This window comes from Trifolium pratense, linkage group LG4, assembly GCF_020283565.1.
Source record: "Trifolium pratense cultivar HEN17-A07 linkage group LG4, ARS_RC_1.1, whole genome shotgun sequence".
NCBI classification, from domain to species: Eukaryota; Viridiplantae; Streptophyta; class Magnoliopsida; order Fabales; family Fabaceae; genus Trifolium; species Trifolium pratense.
Window position 1 is genome coordinate 3,356,815 of NC_060062.1, and position 18,054 is coordinate 3,374,868.

Sequence of the window (18,054 nt, forward strand, 5' to 3'; positions counted from 1 at the left end):
GTTGATGAACTGGTCATGGTCATGGTCATGGTGGACCAGTCATGAATAACATTATAACGAATACAAATTTTATAAAATCTATCGTTGGATTGAAAGTTTATATCATATAGATCATCCATAGGAAAATTTAAAAAAAAATTGAAAATCATTTGATATGTTATTGAGACCCATCAAGATTTACGTTAATAAACTGTTAATCTTGATGTGTCTCAATAACATATCAAATGATTTTCAAAAAATTTTAAAAAATTTATAATGATCTATACGATATAAACTTTCAATCCAACACTGAATTTCGTAAAATTCATATTCGGTATATCACTTGTCCACGGTGGACCACTACATGAGCATTAGCCATGATATGATATTATTATTTATTATTCTAGATAACATTTCTTAATGCAAATTATTGTTATCAATAAAATAAATAACCTTCAATATATAAGAAACATTTTTTTTAGTTGAATATATATATATATATATATATATAAAATCATTCCTGCAAAAACAAGTTTCACATTTTAAAATTTACCATTTTTTCCATCTCTTTATGGTTGACTGATTCATTTAAAGAAAACCCTTTTTGGCACTGTGTGTCCCATCCCAGGAAAGAGTTTTGTTCTAAAGATGGGTTTAGAATCTTGTGATTCAGCTGACAACATCAACAACCCTTTGTTACTCAATCAAATCCAATCTCATCCTATCAAAAGAACAGGTTTGTGTTTCTTATGTATTCAGATTTAATCTCAACATGTTTCAATTGTTACATAGTATTAGTATATACCATGTTGATGTTTTTATTCTTGTTTTGACAATACCATGTTGATGTAAAGTAATGAAATGTTATATATTTTCAAGATAATTATACATGAATGAACGATAGTTAGGTAACAAGCTGCGCCGCTAATCCTTTCTGGATGACAAAACCAATCCTCGGAAAAACTACCATGTTGATGTTGATTGTTGTTTTATATGTTTGGAATTGAAAAGTGTAATGATAATAATAATCTAATATAATAATGAAATGAAATTGATAGATATAATATAATAAATGATGTTATGTTTATGATGATATTAGGGACTGTATGGACAGCAGTTGCACACATAGTGACAGGGGTGATAGGATCAGGAGTGTTATCTTTGCCATGGAGTATTGCACAACTTGGATGGATTGTAGGACCATTCTCTATACTCCTTATTGCTTCTTCAACTCTTTACTCAGCTTTTCTTCTATGCAACACTTATAGATCTCCAAATCCTGAATATGGTCCTCACAGAAGTGCTTCTTATCTTGATGTTGTCAATTTTAATTTAGGTAACTTATTTACATCTCATCTACCTTTTTCACTTTTCAATTCAATTTAATTGCTTTTGCATCATCATGTTTAAGTAATATTTCTTGTTTAATTCAAGATATTCATAACCTGATAGGATTAGGTTGAAACCTTCTAAAAAACTATGTGAACAATACAGTAATTGATTAAAGATTATTTTAGTAGTAATATTGAACATTTTTTATATTCCATATCCATAAAAAGTTAATGGATTACATGATTATATTAAAAAAACTTTTTTTTTTTTTTAATAAAATATATGTGTAACACCAACATGGTGTGGCACAATTGGCCGATAACCGGTTCCTTTAAGCATGTGGTCATAGGTTTGATCTTAGCCGGTGTGTATGGAAGAGTGTTTGTTAGGAGAGGTTAACCCCTTAAATAGATCTCGGCTAGGGATACCTTGGGCAACAAAAAAAAATACATGTGTAACAAACTCAAAGAGAAGGGTCTGCTATTTAGTTAGAGAAATATTTTATCCCGCTGGCTTCCTTTCTTTGCATTAAGCATAACAATTTGTAGCTACGTGTTTATAATTAATGTTTTCGGCAGATATGGTACCACATTTTCTGTAGGCAAGACTGTTATTCAGAAATGTTAACAGAACATTGTCGCACATTATTTTCAATACGTTAATTAATATTACGTAAATTTATGTGAATTTTACTAAAATGAGAGTGAAACTCGCATGATTTAGCAGTTGCCATCTAAATTTCACGTGTTTAGATATTTTCCTCCTTATGAGATTTTGGTTTGGTGGTTACAGGAGTAGGGAATGGAAGACTATGTGGCCTTCTTGTGAATATATGTATATATGGTTTTGGAATTGCCTTTGTCATTACAACATCTATCAGCTTAAGGTTTGTTCAACTGAGAATCAGTCTGTCCCGAGAATTTCGCTATATATATTGCTAGTATTGATCTTGACAGTTATTTGTATTTGTGGATGCAGAGCAATCCAAAACTCATTTTCTCGACACAACAAAGAGAATGAAACAGTGAGCGAATTTGCAGATGCATATTATATGCTGATATTTGGAATTGTCCAAATTGTTCTCTCACAGATACCAAACTTACATAACATCAATTGGTTATCTGTTGTCGCTGCAATTACATCATTTGCTTATTGTTTCATAGGAATGGGACTTTCCATCATGCAAATCATGGGTATGCATGCATCGCCATTTGAGTAATCTGATTTTCTAAGTATTTCCTTATACTTAGCATGACTGGCTTTGTGCATCGCCACTTGCTTGAAAATATATATTCGACCGATTATTAGTGTTGACAACACAATACATGCATATAATATTCCATTAATCATTTGCTCAGAAAATGGATATGCTAAGGGTAGTATTGATGGAATCAGTACCTCTAGTGGAACTCAGAAGTTGTGGTTGGTTTCCCAAGCACTCGGTGACGTGTCGTTCTCCTATCCTTTCTCGACAATTATGATGGAAATACAGGTATCTACCTACCATTTGATTCTCAGAAAACTAAAATGCAATACAGCACCTAAGAAAACTGTGAGCTTATTTATTTGGTTTGAGAAAATGCATTATGTTTTTCATTGGCACTTTTTCAATCTATTTTTGTACTAACTTTTTTTCACTTATTCCTTTAAAAGTTTGAAAATAGAAAACAAAGTAATTTTGTCATTAAAAGCGACAATTATAGAAGCTTATATAACTTGTAATTCTTGAAGGATACTTTGAAGACGCCTCCACCAGAAAACCAAACAATGAAAAAGGCCTCAGTAATATCAGTATCTATCACAACATTCTTTTACCTATGTTGTGGATGTGCTGGATATGCTGCATTTGGCGATAATACACCAGGAAACCTTTTAACAGGATTCGGATCCTCCAAGTATTATTGGCTTGTCGACTTTACTCATGTTTGTATAGTGGTTCACCTAGTTGGTTCATATCAGGTAACATAATCAATGTACCATCATCAAATTTTATGACGGTGCTCACATATTTTATGTCTGTTTGATTTCTATATTGTCTTAGAGTAGCATGTTATGAAATCATCTTAGCTTAGATATTTTGCGTGTTCGGTCACTATTTTGTGTTTGTGTTATAGGATGTTTGCTGCTACTGTTAGCGTTTGCCTTTTTTTCTCTGTGGCTAGCTGCTCTTTTTTTCTGTTTTGCCTCTTGTTTATCCTTGCTGTACTATTTTATACTCACATAACATGCCTTATGTTATGTTTGGGTTTGTTGAATAAAATCTTTTGCTGCTCAAAAAAAAAACTCTTAAAGATGTTATCTTGACACAGACACCGTATGCACTGTTCATCCTTTATTACATGGTTAACGTGGTTCAAACATGTCGACACACAACAGTGTTCATTTCTCCATTACATGGTTATCACAGTTCAAATATGTAGTTAAGTTACATATTTTGTATCTTTCATTCCAATATTAGGCCTATTTGAACTGGTTTATTTGAGCTTATCTATTAACATAAGCACTGGTGACACTGTTTGGTTGTATTAACATAAGCACTTGTGAGACTGTTTGATTGGGAGAGCTTATGGAAACAGATAATGACATGTCCCTAATTTTCAGCTTATTTTCATATGCTCTCAATAATAGATTATGAAACCAGCTTATATCTTATACAAAAACGGTTTGACTTTATTTTATCTTTTGTTATAGAAATTGCTTATACATAAATACTTATGTTTATGCTATAAGCACTTAACTTAATTAAGCTATTTATCCAAACAGGGTCATTGTCTTAGAGTAAAATGTTACGAAATCATCTTAGCTTAGACATTTTGCGTGTTCTGCCTAAAGGATAATATATGTGCTGTCTACTTTTATGAAATGCTTGTTCATTTAACTCTGTCATCTACCTTATTTCAATGCAGGTATACAGCCAACCACTTTTTGGCAATGCCGAGAATTGGTTCCGTTTAAATTACTCAGACAGTGAATTTGTGAATCACACATATACCTTGAAACTCCCTTTGCTACCAGCTTTTGAACTAAGTTTTCTCAGGCTGTCATTGAGAACTGCGTATGTTGTATCAACTGTTGTGATTGCAATGATCTTTCCATACTTCAACCAGATTTTGGGAGTTTTAGGAAGCATAAGCTTTTGGCCATTAACCATATATTTTCCAGTGGAAATATACTTGAGTAGGTCCAATACTGATGCATGGACGGCTAAGTGGATTATGCTTCAAACTTTCAACATTGTTGGATTTGTATTTGGATTATTCACTCTTGTAGGATGCATTAGAGGAATAGTAACTGAAAAAATAGGCTAAGAAGTCTTAAGAGTCAAGACCAACTTTAAAAATTCAGATTCGCAAGGAATGCGGCCTATTCTATACTTATGGCTGTAAAGACGTGATTCTGTCGCAGCAGATTAAAATCGTACTTTGACGCTATTTTTTTGAGAAACTTGTGAGTTTCTTATACAATACTGATATAGGTAACTATTAAGATGTAAGTTGTTCCCATGGAATTACAGTGTGTGCAGGTCAGGTTTTTTGAAGTTGGACCTGTGGAAGGAATATACCACTGGAATAAATGAAATTATCACTTCTTGGACAAAATTTCATATGTTTGATTTTTGTTTGTTGTCTTAATATTTGATTATGCCAAATAACAATATTAATTATATTAATTTTGGAGAGTATATTTGGCACTACTACAAAGAGCACATTCACTACTGACAGATAAATTGCCATAGTGTGTGTTTGGTATGACGATAGATTGGACAAAATTACGGTGACTCGCTATGATTTTGTCAAATTCAATGTGATACCAAACATCAACAATACATGTCCATTTTGGATTTAGTGCATGTTTGGAAGGAAAGTTAGCATTTCCACGCTCATGTGCACTATTACTGTGATTTTCGATCAAACGTGAAAACAAACATGCTATTAGATCATGTTTTAAAACATGATTGAATGCGCGGTGTCACTGCAATTTCGTCACTTTCAAAAACATGCACATGCACTTAGTGAGTGTCCAATTCAAATCCTAAAAACTTCAACGTGAGAAGATGTGTCTTTTCACCTCAAGCACAATGATGAATGTTTTACCATAATTTCGTTGAAGCTATAAAATGTATTTTTTTGCAAAATTACGATGATTTACCTGTAATTTTGTCAAACTCGTCGTAATACAAAACAAACACTTAGTTTAGTCTTGAATTGATTTAGGAAACTTGTTTTTCTCTAATCTTTTGTCCAATATGTAAGGAAGGAGAAATAATTGAGGGAAAGATTGACACTAGTAACCAAACAAACTTAGCTTTTGTCGCATTAAGGAACAAAAAGTTGGATATCATTGCACATGCAATCAAATCAACTACTAATTGAAGTTCCACATAGGATTCCCCTTAGATTATTCCCTTATCTATGCCTTCAACGGCTTTATTATTTTCACTAGGGCATTTTTTTCTTCTTCCACACCTTATTTGACCGAATTTGTAGGTTTTTAGATTATTCTACAACAATTGTATGGTGCGTACATGCATCATGCATTTAAAGGATTTTTTATAGTAATTTAGCGGTTATAAATTTCAATGTAAATAAGTTGAATGTTTGGGGTTTGAATTTCGATTCTTGTATATATAATGAGATGTTTCTATCAACTGAGTTAAATTCATGGGGAAAAAGAGAAAATTGTTTTTGTTTTAATTCACATTTTTCTATTTTTCTCTACTCTTTTTCATATAATTCTTTTATATTTTAAAAAAATTTACTCATTTAAACACCACAATTAATATATTTAATCTATTTAATTTGTTATTCATTTTCTCATATTTTCATATTGTTTGATTTCATTTCATTTTTTTTCTTTCTTAACTTTTTCAACATCTTGTATATAAAAAGAAAAAACTTTTTGACATCCAAATATTTTAAGTGTTAACAAGGATAAATTGTTGTTTGACCCAAGAGAAGATTAACCTCGGATCCTAAAAAAGTTGGCAATTATTTAATCAAACTTGACAAAAAGGGTGTACTATAGTATTTGGATCATTGTCATTTTTTATTTTTTTTATTTGGATCATTGTCATTGAAAAAACAAAATCATCAATCCAAATGTATGTGTCACATTTTCTCTACAAATTTAAATTTTGAATTTGATAAAATTTTTAAAAAATAAAAGAAGCAAATGTTAGGATTATTTTTAGGTACTGTTTGACTCAACTCTTTTAGGTGCAGAAGTTATTTTAACTATAAAGTTGAAAGTAATAGCTTTAAAATTAAAATTAAAGTTGTTTGGTAAATCTTACTTTAAAAAAGGAAGTTAAAAGTTGTTTTTTTATTATTATAATAGGGTTAACAAATATGTTTTGATAATTTTTTTTTGAACAAGTCAAAATGAGATATATTAACAAAATAGTCTCCTCAGCACAAGAAGTACCGAGGTAGACTGCAAAGGTTTACAAAGAGTCAATACATTATAATTTTTTTTAATATATAGAAGTTATTTTTCTTTTTTCTGAGCTTTTAAAAATTATTGATTGGCCTAACTTCTTACTTTTAAGAAAAAGAAGAAGAAGAAAAAAAATAGCCAAACGGTACCTTGAGTTTGAATTTTCGACCTTTATATATCATTTTGTTTCTTAATTTTATGGCCTCAACTATAATCCTTTTTTTTACTCTATTAATATTCTCATATACATTACTAACTGATCTGTAATCACAATCATTTTTTTTTATTAATTCTCTAGTTCTTAAGAAAAAATGTCTCGGTAATTCAGAATTCGGTCACAGATATAAGTAAAATCTGCCCAAAAGTTATTTTCATTAGAAATTAAATTCGAATTCTCCCGAACGATTCGTCCCAAAAATAACATTATAATTTTTTTTCTATTATAATTGATTGACAATATAATTGTTTTTTATATGATTAAATTTCTATAGTACTATACTATTATTATACCAGAAATTTAAAAAAAAAAAAAAATTATACCAGAAATTTCTTGAGATTCAAAAGTATTTATATAACTAACAATGTTATTGTGACATGACAGACCCGCACGAGAGTTTTTTCATTGGATTCTCAAAAATCTGTGGGGCTGAATCTAATGACACATGCATACACACACACCTGACACAATTATTTCATTTTCTTAATTAAACTTTTGCTTTGTTATAAACTAAACTAATTACAAATTCATTCATCCATCAAAGCCCTCTTATGTGGACATAAATTGAAAAGATTATAAAACTAACTGACTTAACGGCAGCTACATCTTTGCTGAAATAAGTTTCCACTCTCGAGGTTAATTTGATTCCAAAATGCATTAAAAATTATTAATATCTAGCCGTCGCAATTGGATCGCAATTGGATTGCATGCAGTAACTGTATGACGTTGCAATGAATTTGAATTCATTCGATCTTGAATCAATTGTAGATATTGTTTAGTACGGATTTTATGAAGGTGTAATATAGATCGACCGGTTGAAATCTAATATTGTATATAACTTTGAGTTTTTTCTACAACAAAGGATTCTGGTTCATATAAGCCGCGCCTCGTGCCTTGCAGAATTGCAAAATCTAGCCAGTAACGTTAACATTTTTGACACTCCTTGAAGAACCTATAAAATAATCTTGTAACATGCTTGTAAGTTGTTTTCAGCTTATTTTTATAAACTTTTTGAATAGCTTATGAAAGTAATTTATAGTTGATATGAACATAGAATAATTTTATTTTTTCTTTTGTTATAGAAACGAATAATATATAAACACTTATATGATAAATATTCGAGTAATAAACACTTAATTGAATTAAGTTGCTTATTCAACCCATGATATTTAATTAAGTTTGGTAACATACTATACTGAAAATCATCATGACAAAAGAAAATTAAAAGAAAGAGATCAATAAAAGAAGGATAAACATAATGAAAATTAAACAAGGAAACTTTATTTTCTCTCATGGTACAAGTTTCTTCAAAACTGCAAATTAACTCTAAACTCACAAAACACAATTCCTTAAATCAAACTCATTACTATATTTGCACTCGCCACACTCTAACTAATATCAAAATCTAGAACATATATCTTCTACTAGTATAAGAAAGAAAAAAAAAAAAACCTTAAAATCTAAATCTAGCTAGTTAGAGATTAACCAAGCTAAATTTAGTCACTAAACAAACTCTACTAAGCTAAAATTAACAGAAATATTTAAGGGATGAAAAACTATCCCCTAACATGATAACTTCAAAATCCGAAGTTCTAAACATGGTTTTAAATTGTGATCTGCAATTGCGACCCCAACATATATAATATAATATTATGAAGGTTTGCAGCATAACTAAAACTGCGACTGCAATTTAAAACCATGTTTCTCTGACAATTACTAGCAAACAAATGAAGCTAGAGAATCTTGAAGTGCAACACACAAAAAGTTCTCCAAATCTGGTGGTGCAAAAATTACTCTACGAAGAGAGAAATTTGAAAGCACCCTTTGTTTCTTTGGAGCTGGTGGACATGTTGAAATTTCGGGTATTCGAAATTTTCGACCTTTTGGTGTTGAACATACACTGTTATTACTGATGTTGGAGACATCATCATCATCAACAACCTTAACAGAATCCATGTCTTTGTCCTTTGATGAGCTGAGATCAGAGGATGTTTCTTGGATTTTGCTATGTGGAAGATGTTTCTTCTTGTTTGTTGTTGTTCTTCTTCTTGTTGTCTTCTTTCTTGATGATGTTGTTGGTGTTTCTCCTAAAGGGACCATTTCTTGAGATCAAAGTGAGAACTTTGAAGCTTTGACAAAGTAGCTTAGTTTCTATTGGTGAGTGCTTTAATTTGTTGAAATGAAGTGTGTATATATATTTGACTGAAAAGTGAGTTTTGTAGAAAAAGTCAAATTATGATACCTTAAGGAATAATATTTTAATTTGTATGTAGGTGACACTACACTACAAAAGTAAGTCTCTCTCCACTATGACATAGTGCAACAAGGAATCCAAGAGTAGACCAATCCAATGTGTACTTTTCAGACATCTTTTTTTTTTTAGCATGAAGTGGAAAATTTAATGTTGCAATTTCTTTCTCTTTAATAATAATATTTTTAGTAGCTATTACTAATTGAATTATTTCTATTACTAACTGAATTATTTTTATTGGATTTTAATATCACTCCAATAATATCTAACTATTTATCAACATGACACAAGTGATATATATTTGGTTCTTAGTTCGATCTTTGACAGGTGCATACGAAAAAACTTTTGTTAGGAGAAGTCAACTCTTTAAATGAATCTAAGTTATTTTGAGGGGGTTAATCTCCACAGTTGCGCGCGGATGATATTTTTTGTTTACCAAAAAATCTAACTATTTTATTTTACAAAAATATTATTTTGACACAAAAGTTTTTTTTTTAAACAGATTTTTGACACAAAAAGTTGACATTTATATTAGACGATTGTAATTTTTTTTTTTTGTCAAATACTCTAGTGACTTATGTATCTGCATACGCACTCAGGCATACTTGTGACAGAAACCTTATGAATGTTATGGATTTGTGCATTTCTATTGACCTTAATAAAAACTGTATTGTCTTTGTCCTACTTTGACAATTGTTTTCTCTCATTGTTAGCATTAGGTATTGGCTTATTCTCTGCCTAGTTATTTGAAAAGTAGGAATGGCATTTTTATTAGAATCTTCAGTTTCAAATTGGTTCAAATATTATTTTCAGGACTTAACACATACATGTTTCAAATATTAGGCAGGTTTAGGTAATTATGGCCGTTTGTAAACAAATAATAAGATAGCATCTCTAAGTGTCATCAATTTGAGTTTCATGAATCATGAGAGATAAATCGTTTCGTCTATGAGATTGGCATTTGGCAGAATGATATTCGGTAGTGAATCACAATTTCTGCTTCTTCCATTTGTAAGCAGCTTCCAAGATCTTGAGATTGGTGGTCTGAGTTGCCTCAGGGAATAGATAGCCAATAAATTCTTCAATTCTAGAAGAACCATCTTTTTCAGTACTAACTTGCCGTCTCTTCTTGAGCTTTTTGGGAAGCTTAGACTGGACTAAGCTAACATCACCTAGCTCCCCAGATGGAGCCTCAAAGTTTATCCATTTCTCCAATAGCATTGCCCTTTCTTCTTTTAAATCTGGAGCTGATGATCTGAAGTAGTTTAGAGCTTCCTCAAACACCCTTCTGGCACGCTCAATGCATTGCTTCTTTTGTTCTTGTTCTGATACGTCTAAAGACATCTCGTCAATTGCTGTTGCTTCAAAATCTGCATAACTTATCCATACCTTCAAGTGCTTTGTTCGATCAACAAGCCTTTCATAAAGTTCTCTTGCTCTCTCAAATTCACACTCGGCAGTTTCAAAGTCAATGTATGCCTTCCACAACAACTCAGGCATGTCCAAAGCTGGTTGAGCAATTGCAAGATCAAATATTGCTCGAGCTCGTTCTGTCTCCGATAGAGATCTCTCCAGTTCTGCATATTTGCTCCATGCATAGCAACTTTCAGGTGACCACAGCAGATACTTCTCATACAATTTTCTGCATCGATCTATATTGCTACGCTGCAGTTCTATCTCTATATACTTCTTAAATATCCGTTGTCAAAGAGAACAGGTATATGTTAAGTTAACCATTCAGCATCGAAAATAAGCTATATAATATTTTCATCTAGATAGATTTGCCTTTTGGAGCCTTTCGAATCGCATTTTCTAATATTTTACGAGCATCCTTGAGATTCAACTGACGTATTTCAAATTGGGCTGCTAGAAGCCATACTTTTGCGAATGAGAACTTGTGGTGAGGTATCAGGTTCAGACATTCCCTAAAAAATTGAAAGTCAAAGAAAATGAAAGTAGTGTCAATACAATACTGCAATGATAAATTTGTTAATTTTAGAATTGCGATAGAACTGAACCAGAAAAGATAAAAACAATATCAAATGAATCAAATGAATTATCCAAATCAAATGTGACAGAAGAACCAAAAGGAAATAAATAGTACATAAACATATCTCTATCCTGAGTCCTGACCACAACTGAAGAACAGAAACCTAAATTTCGCCTTTTTGATAATCCAAAATTATTTAAGTACATGTCACATAAATAGGTTCAATATTGAGATTTCAGTTTCCATGGATAGCAAGTACAATGACAAAAGTAGTAATATACAAACAAAAATCAGTACACAAAAGGAATCACGGCGGAAGCCTTTGAGAATCAATATGGCAAAAATTGAGGAAAATATTAAGAATTCTCTTCATTGGTATAAGAAGCTTGCAGTTACTTTCAAGTTAAAAAATATGATTATTATACTAACAAGGTTTACAGCAAATATCCCACATAGCAAATCTACACATAATTCAGGAAAAGCAAATATCCCACTTATCACCATACTGTTTCTCAAACGCCACAAACTTGCTAAACAATTTTTCAGCCTTTCCCTTTGGTATACGATCAAGCCCAATTTTGTATAGTATATATCTAGCACGCTCCACCTCCTTGCATCTTTCCTCAAACGCAGCAAAAGCCATAAAAAGCTTCTCAGCTTCCTCCTCATCCTCTGCAATCTTCTCAACCGCTCTTTCATACACATTCCCCGCCTTGACAACCTCGCCATTCTTCACCTCAAAATTAGCGTAACGAATCCAAGCATCAACTGTTGGATGGCACACAACAAACCTCTCGAATATCGCTCTGGCTCGTTCAATTTCATTGTGCCTAAGTTCAAATTTGATGTAACATAACCATCCATGTTGAATTGGCATCCATTCCATCCACCTCTCAAAAACACCTCTAGTACGGGCGACATTACCATCCATCTCCTCCATATGAACATACTTGAACCACAAACTTATCAACTTGCAGCAAAAGCGTAACAGCGCACTCCCAAACGCTGCTCCATGATCTATAAAATTATTCTTCATCTCAAACTCAGCATATCTTGACCATAATGTACTATTTCTATAATTAACTTCTTTTAAGGCATTTTCCCAAACAGATCGTGCGCGTTCAAATTCTTGTTGTGAATCTTCCTACTCTGCATATTTAACCCAGACACTTATATTCCGACGACCTCGTCGGATTAAATCCTCAAATTGTTTCCGTTTCCGGAGACGGTACTCATCGAGTTCCATTCGATCGGTGATTTTATCGATTGGAGGAGGGAAAACAGAGTCTTGGAACCCTAGCTTCGTATTCTTTGGCGCTACATAAAAAACTGAGAAAGTGAAAGCGCAAGTTTGAATAAATATAAAGTGTTATGAGTATTTATATTTATAGCTTAGCAATGACAGTTTAAGTTTTTTGATTTTACTTGAGCCGAAAGAAAAAGATAAGTTTTAGGGCATATATTAGGACTAGGCCAAATATGGGTAAGGGAAATATACGTGGTTCGGTTTGGATCGGTTTTGAAATAAAAATGATATGATCTAACGATAAAGAAATATGCGGTTTGATTCGATTTCGGACAGCTAATTAAAAAAATCAATCTGATCTAATCCAAGTTCATGCGGTTTAATTTGGATCGATTTTTAGATATTGAAATTACAAATTATAATTTTTTTATTAAACATCATCAAAGTATACCAATTAAAAACTCAAAATCATAATCAACGTATACCAATTACCCATAAGACAATTAAAAGAAAATTAGCACAACTAATTCAAAGGTCAAGTTCATACTTTTACTAGCTAGAGAGTAACCATGCTAAATTTAGTGACTAAGAAACTCTACTAAGCTAAAATTAGAAGAAAATTAAAAGGATTAAGTAATGAAACACTGTCCCCTAACCCTAACATCAATGCTAAGTTCAAATTCAAGATTATGAAGCATATTCATATCAACAAACAAATGAAATCATAGAATCTTGAAGTGCAAGACAGAAGAAAATCTCCAACTCTTGTGATATCCGAAATCTTGGACCTTCAAATGAAACCGGTGAATCTGAAGGTACTCTCTCTTACTTTGTTACTTGTGGGCATGTTGAAATTTCTTCTAATAGACGAAATCTTTGACATGTTGGTGTCATAAACATCATCATGAATAACCTTAATAGAATCCATGTCCATGTTCATGTTCCTTTTCCTTGAAACCACCCTTTGTTTCTTTGGTGCTGGTGGACATGTTGAGATTTCTTGAATCACATATTTTTGTCCTTTTGGTGTTGAACATACATTGTTAATTGTGATGGTGGAGACATCATCAACAATCTTGTCAAAATCCATGTTTGCTAAAAACAGAGTTTAGAGAACACAAACAACCGTTGAAACTATTTGTAGACTTGTAGCGTAAGAATTGAGAATTATTGCTATTGCTACATAGTAGTAATATGTTTGGTTTAATATATAGATAGATTTTAGATATTCTTTTTCTTCACTATCTTTCCAAAAGATTTTAAAAGATTTGTGGGATTATATTCCCTTGTGAGATTTTAGAAAAAAAATTTAAAAGATTTTTTACAATCAAGATTTTTAATGTAGGATTGTAATGGATTTTTATCACAAACTTTTAAGATTTCAAAATGAGATTTGATCTCTTTTTTTTTTCTTTATAAAAAAAAAAAGGAACGTAAGAAATTAAATATGCTTGATACTATTGTGGGGTTAATTTAGAAAACATATTAGCCTTTGATTAAAAGAAATAGACAGTTGAGATTTAGTGTTAAACTTTAGTTCGACACCTGGTGTCAATAGATCCTAACCCTTTCAAAATACTTTATTGATTTTTAAGATTTCGGAAAATTAATCTTTAGTTCAAGTAACTCGGTCTGCCTATTTGGGCAAACCCGAATAGGAAAGACACTTGGTACCCTGCGATTGAGGCGGTGAGATCCAGATTGTCAAGGTGGAAGAATAAGCAGTTGTCCATTGGAGGTCGTGTGGTAATCCTAAAATCAGTCTTGTCTGCACTCCCAGTCTACTTTCTCACTTTCTTCAAGGCTCCGACATGTATCATATCTAAACTAGAATCTATTTTTAAAAATTTCTTATCGGGGGGGAGCGAGAAGGTGAAGAAAATAAATTGGGTTAAAAGGGATAAGGTGTGTAGGCCCCTTGAAGAGGGAGGGTTAGGTATAAGAAATTTGAGAGTCTTTAATCGGGCACTTTTAGGAAAATGGGCTTGGAAAATTAGATCAGAAAGGAGGGGTCTGTGGTATAGAATGTTGGTCAATAAGTATGAGTTGAGTGATGAGGTCATTAACATGGTGGGGGGTAGTGGAAGCTCATCTTGGTGGAAGTTGATTTGCCTTTTCGATATTGGAGGGCGGGAATTTAGTGGGACTTACACGGTTAAAGAGGTTTATAAGGGTCTCATTTCTGAATGTCCAAGAGTTTCTAATCCCTTATGGGCTAAGGCTTGGCATAAATCGATCCCATCAAAAGTCTCTTGCTTAGTTAGGAGAGGTGTGATTGGTCAGGGGTCTCTCCATTGCGTCGGCGGGTGTGGGAGTGAGGAATCTATTTCTCGTCTTTTTTTTAAGTGTCCGGTTTTTTCAGGAGTCTGGTATGCTATCTGTCAATGGTTTAGGATTTATTCAGCATTTCAAAACGAAGGTTTGCAGCACTTGGAGCAGTTTGAAGGGCTGGTCGGTGGTTGTAGAGCCTTCTCAAATCGCGTTACTACGGTATGGTTTGCAGGAGAATGGAGTATTTGGAAGACAAGGAATCAGAAATTATTTCAAAATAAAGACATTTGCTTAGAGAAAATGGTTGCGGAGGTCAAAATGAACTCGTGGAATTGGCTCCATTTTAAAAAATCAGCCTGAATACAACATTGCTCAATGGTTTTTGAATCCCAGGGTGTGTTTCGGCATTATTGCATTTCAGGCTGGTGGTTATAGGCATAACAGAGGCGATTTTTCAGTGGCAGTTGGTCTGGAGCGTTGATTGCAGAAGTGTTTCTGCAGTGTGTAACTTGTTTGTGGGTTTTGGTTTGGCGTTATGGATTTTGCATACCAGTTTATCCCCTTGGTTATGCTATGGTTCAGCTGCATTATTCAATTTTGTCTCATCTTGTTATCCTTGGCATTGGATTCAGATTTAGCAGAAGGTGCTATTAGCCTAATTTATTATATGCATTGTTGTACTTCTTTTTGTTGCAATTGTGTTCTTGTAATCTTAATGGTTGTGGAGGCGCTGCTGACATAATCTTTCGGGGTAAGTCAATTATGTGGTGTTTAGGTTGAGCTCAAATTCCAGCCTCAGTCAAGCTAGCAGTGTATATCCTTTTGTATTGGTGAATTTGTCACCCTGTGTCGTTGGCTTTTGTACATGTGATGAAAATTAGCACAACTAATTCAAAGGTCAAAAACATAAATTTACTAGTTATAAAGAGTAATCATGCTAAATTTAGTGAGTGAAAAACTATAATAAGCTAAAATTATCAGAAAATTAAAAAGGATTAAGGAATAAAACACTGTCCCCTAACATCAATACTAACTTCAAATCAAAGATTCTGAAGCATATACATATACATTAGCAAACAAATGAAAGAATAGAATCTTGAAGCAAAATCTCCGAGTCTTGTGATATCCGAAATCTTTGACCTTCAAATGAAACCGGTGAATCTGAAGGTACTCTCTCTTACTTTGTTACTTGTGGACATGTTGAAATTTTTTCTGATAGCCGAAATCTTTGACCTGTTGGTGTCATAAACATCATCATCAGTATCCTTAACAGAATCCATGTCCAATTCTAGGTTCCTTTTCTTTGAAACCACCCTTTGTTCTTGAATCACAGATTCTTGTCCTTTTGGTGTTGAACATACATTGTTAATTGTGATGGAGGAGACATCATCAACAATCTTGTCGAGCTCAATTTGATCGACAAGATTGAGAAATTTGAAGGTACTCTCTCTTAGTACTTTGGTGTTGCTTGTAGGCATGTTGAAATTTCTTCTGATAGCCGAAATCTTTGACCTGTTGGTGTTATAAAAATCATCATCATCATCAATAACCTTAACATAATCCATTTCCATGTTCCTTTTCTTTGATTTCTTTGGTGCTTGTGGACATGTTGAGATTTCTTGAATCACAGATTTTTGTCCTTTTGGTGTTGTGATGGTGGAGACATCATTAACAATGTTGTTGAGCTCAATTTGATCGGAGATTTTATCGATTGGAGGACGGAAAACAGAGTCCTCCTGAACCCTAGCTTCAGCAAGGATTAGTTTTGCTGTAATTTGAATCGGTGCAGGGGTTTTGTTTTTTACCCTAATTTGTGAAGGTTCCTTCGGATACGTGTCTTTTGGAGTGAGATAACACAATGCCGGAGAGGAAGCCATGGCTGGAATCAATTGAATTGGAATTATCTCCGCCGGTGCGGTGGCAGATCGGAATCGTATTCTTTGGCGCTGCGAAGAGTGAAAAACTGAGAAAGTGAAATCGTGTTCTGAGTATTTATAGTTATAGCTTAACAATGACGGTTTATGTATTTATAGATAACTTTTAAATCTTTTTGTCACATATCTTTTCGATATCACGTATCTTTTCGATGGTGCCGTCTAAGGTGAGGGTTCTATCAAGTCCCTCACCGGTGTACCACTCAAATCCACCGTTAGATTTAAAAAGTATATATGATCTTATAATTCGTTACCACACCGGATTCAATTTCTTTCTCTCTCCCTCGGCAGTTCTCACTTTCTCTCTCAATCCCCTGCCATTTTTTCTTCAAATTTGAATCCTCCAAACACAATAGAGGTTACAACTACATGGATTATTCATTGTCTAAGCCCAACCAACACAAACTGTCTCTTTGAATGATTTTTGTCATGATATTTGTGCCGGTAGATATTTATCAGAGTAACAAAATCATAAACAAAAACTATTCAATATATATTTAGTTTAAGAAAACCATCAAAATTGCCCAGATTGTAAAACTTAAACCTTTAATATGAATATTTTATGTCCTTTAAGGAATTAAGCTTTGAAAGTAGAATTGCAATTATCTGCAGCCGTGGAGAAAGAAAGTGTGAACTGCCGAGGGAGAGAGAAAGAAATTGAATCTGGTGTGGTGACAAATTATTAAATTATATAGACTTTTCAAATCTAACGGTGGATTTGAGTGGTACACCGGTGAGGGACTTGATAGAGCCCTCACCTTAGACATATGGGATTAATTAGACTATTAGTCAGGGTTTGGTTTTTTAAAGAATTTTTTTATTGGTACAAATTTTTATCTTAATTATTTTTTATTAATCCTATGATTCTTAAAAGAAAGAACTCCAATAATTCAAGATTTGACATGAGGTAAGTCAAATATCTTTTTGTCACATATCTTTTCGATATGGGACTAATTAGACTATTAATTTAGATTAGATTTGGTTTTTTAAAGAGTTTTTTTATTGGTACAAAGTTTTATCTTAATTTTTTTTTATTAATCCTATAATTCCTAAAAGAAAGAACTCCAATAATTCAGGGTTTGGCATGAGGTAAGTCAAATATAATTAAGAGTTGTTCCCATAAAAAATCGAATCTAGTTCTCACAAACGATTTGTCTTGAGGGGAGTTCATTAACCATTTGAGTTTAATATATTATTTTCTTCGTAATTTTATATTTATTGTTAAATCGGTATATTTAGAATAATTGTTAAATTGTTGATTAAATTAGTAATCTATACTATTATTAAAGGGAATAATTGTTAGATTTGGTTTCTTTAAAGAGTTTTTTTCACCGCTATTCTATCTTAATTTCTTTTTTATTAATCCTATGATTCCTAGAAGATAGGACCCTGATAATC

The 18,054-nt window shown here is 32.6% G+C and overlaps 3 protein-coding genes and 1 pseudogene across 3 annotated transcripts; 1 reads left to right on the top strand and 3 right to left on the bottom strand.

The window, feature by feature from the left end:
* Window positions 1-501: 501 nt before the first annotated feature.
* Window positions 502-5,005, top strand: LOC123923680 (probable amino acid permease 7). The gene is made up of 7 exons (XM_045976386.1): window positions 502-715; window positions 1,079-1,315; window positions 2,104-2,197; window positions 2,290-2,504; window positions 2,670-2,803; window positions 3,043-3,270; window positions 4,218-5,005. The coding sequence occupies exons 1-7, from the start codon at window positions 628-630 to the stop codon at window positions 4,617-4,619; spliced, it is 1,398 nt and encodes a 465-aa protein (XP_045832342.1). The 5' UTR covers window positions 502-627; the 3' UTR covers window positions 4,620-5,005.
* A 3,675-nt stretch (window positions 5,006-8,680) lies between these two features.
* On the bottom strand, window positions 8,681-9,064 carry LOC123920833 (cyclin-dependent protein kinase inhibitor SMR9-like). The gene has a single exon (XM_045973159.1). The coding sequence runs from the start codon at window positions 9,062-9,064 to the stop codon at window positions 8,681-8,683; it is 384 nt and encodes a 127-aa protein (XP_045829115.1).
* A 1,138-nt stretch (window positions 9,065-10,202) lies between these two features.
* LOC123920835 lies at window positions 10,203-13,541 on the bottom strand (annotated as a pseudogene).
* A 2,137-nt stretch (window positions 13,542-15,678) lies between these two features.
* LOC123882501 lies at window positions 15,679-16,698 on the bottom strand. Its single transcript, XM_045931368.1, has one exon. It carries the CDS (start codon window positions 16,597-16,599, stop codon window positions 15,865-15,867), a length of 735 nt encoding a protein of 244 aa, XP_045787324.1. The 5' UTR covers window positions 16,600-16,698; the 3' UTR covers window positions 15,679-15,864.
* Window positions 16,699-18,054: the final 1,356 nt, after the last annotated feature.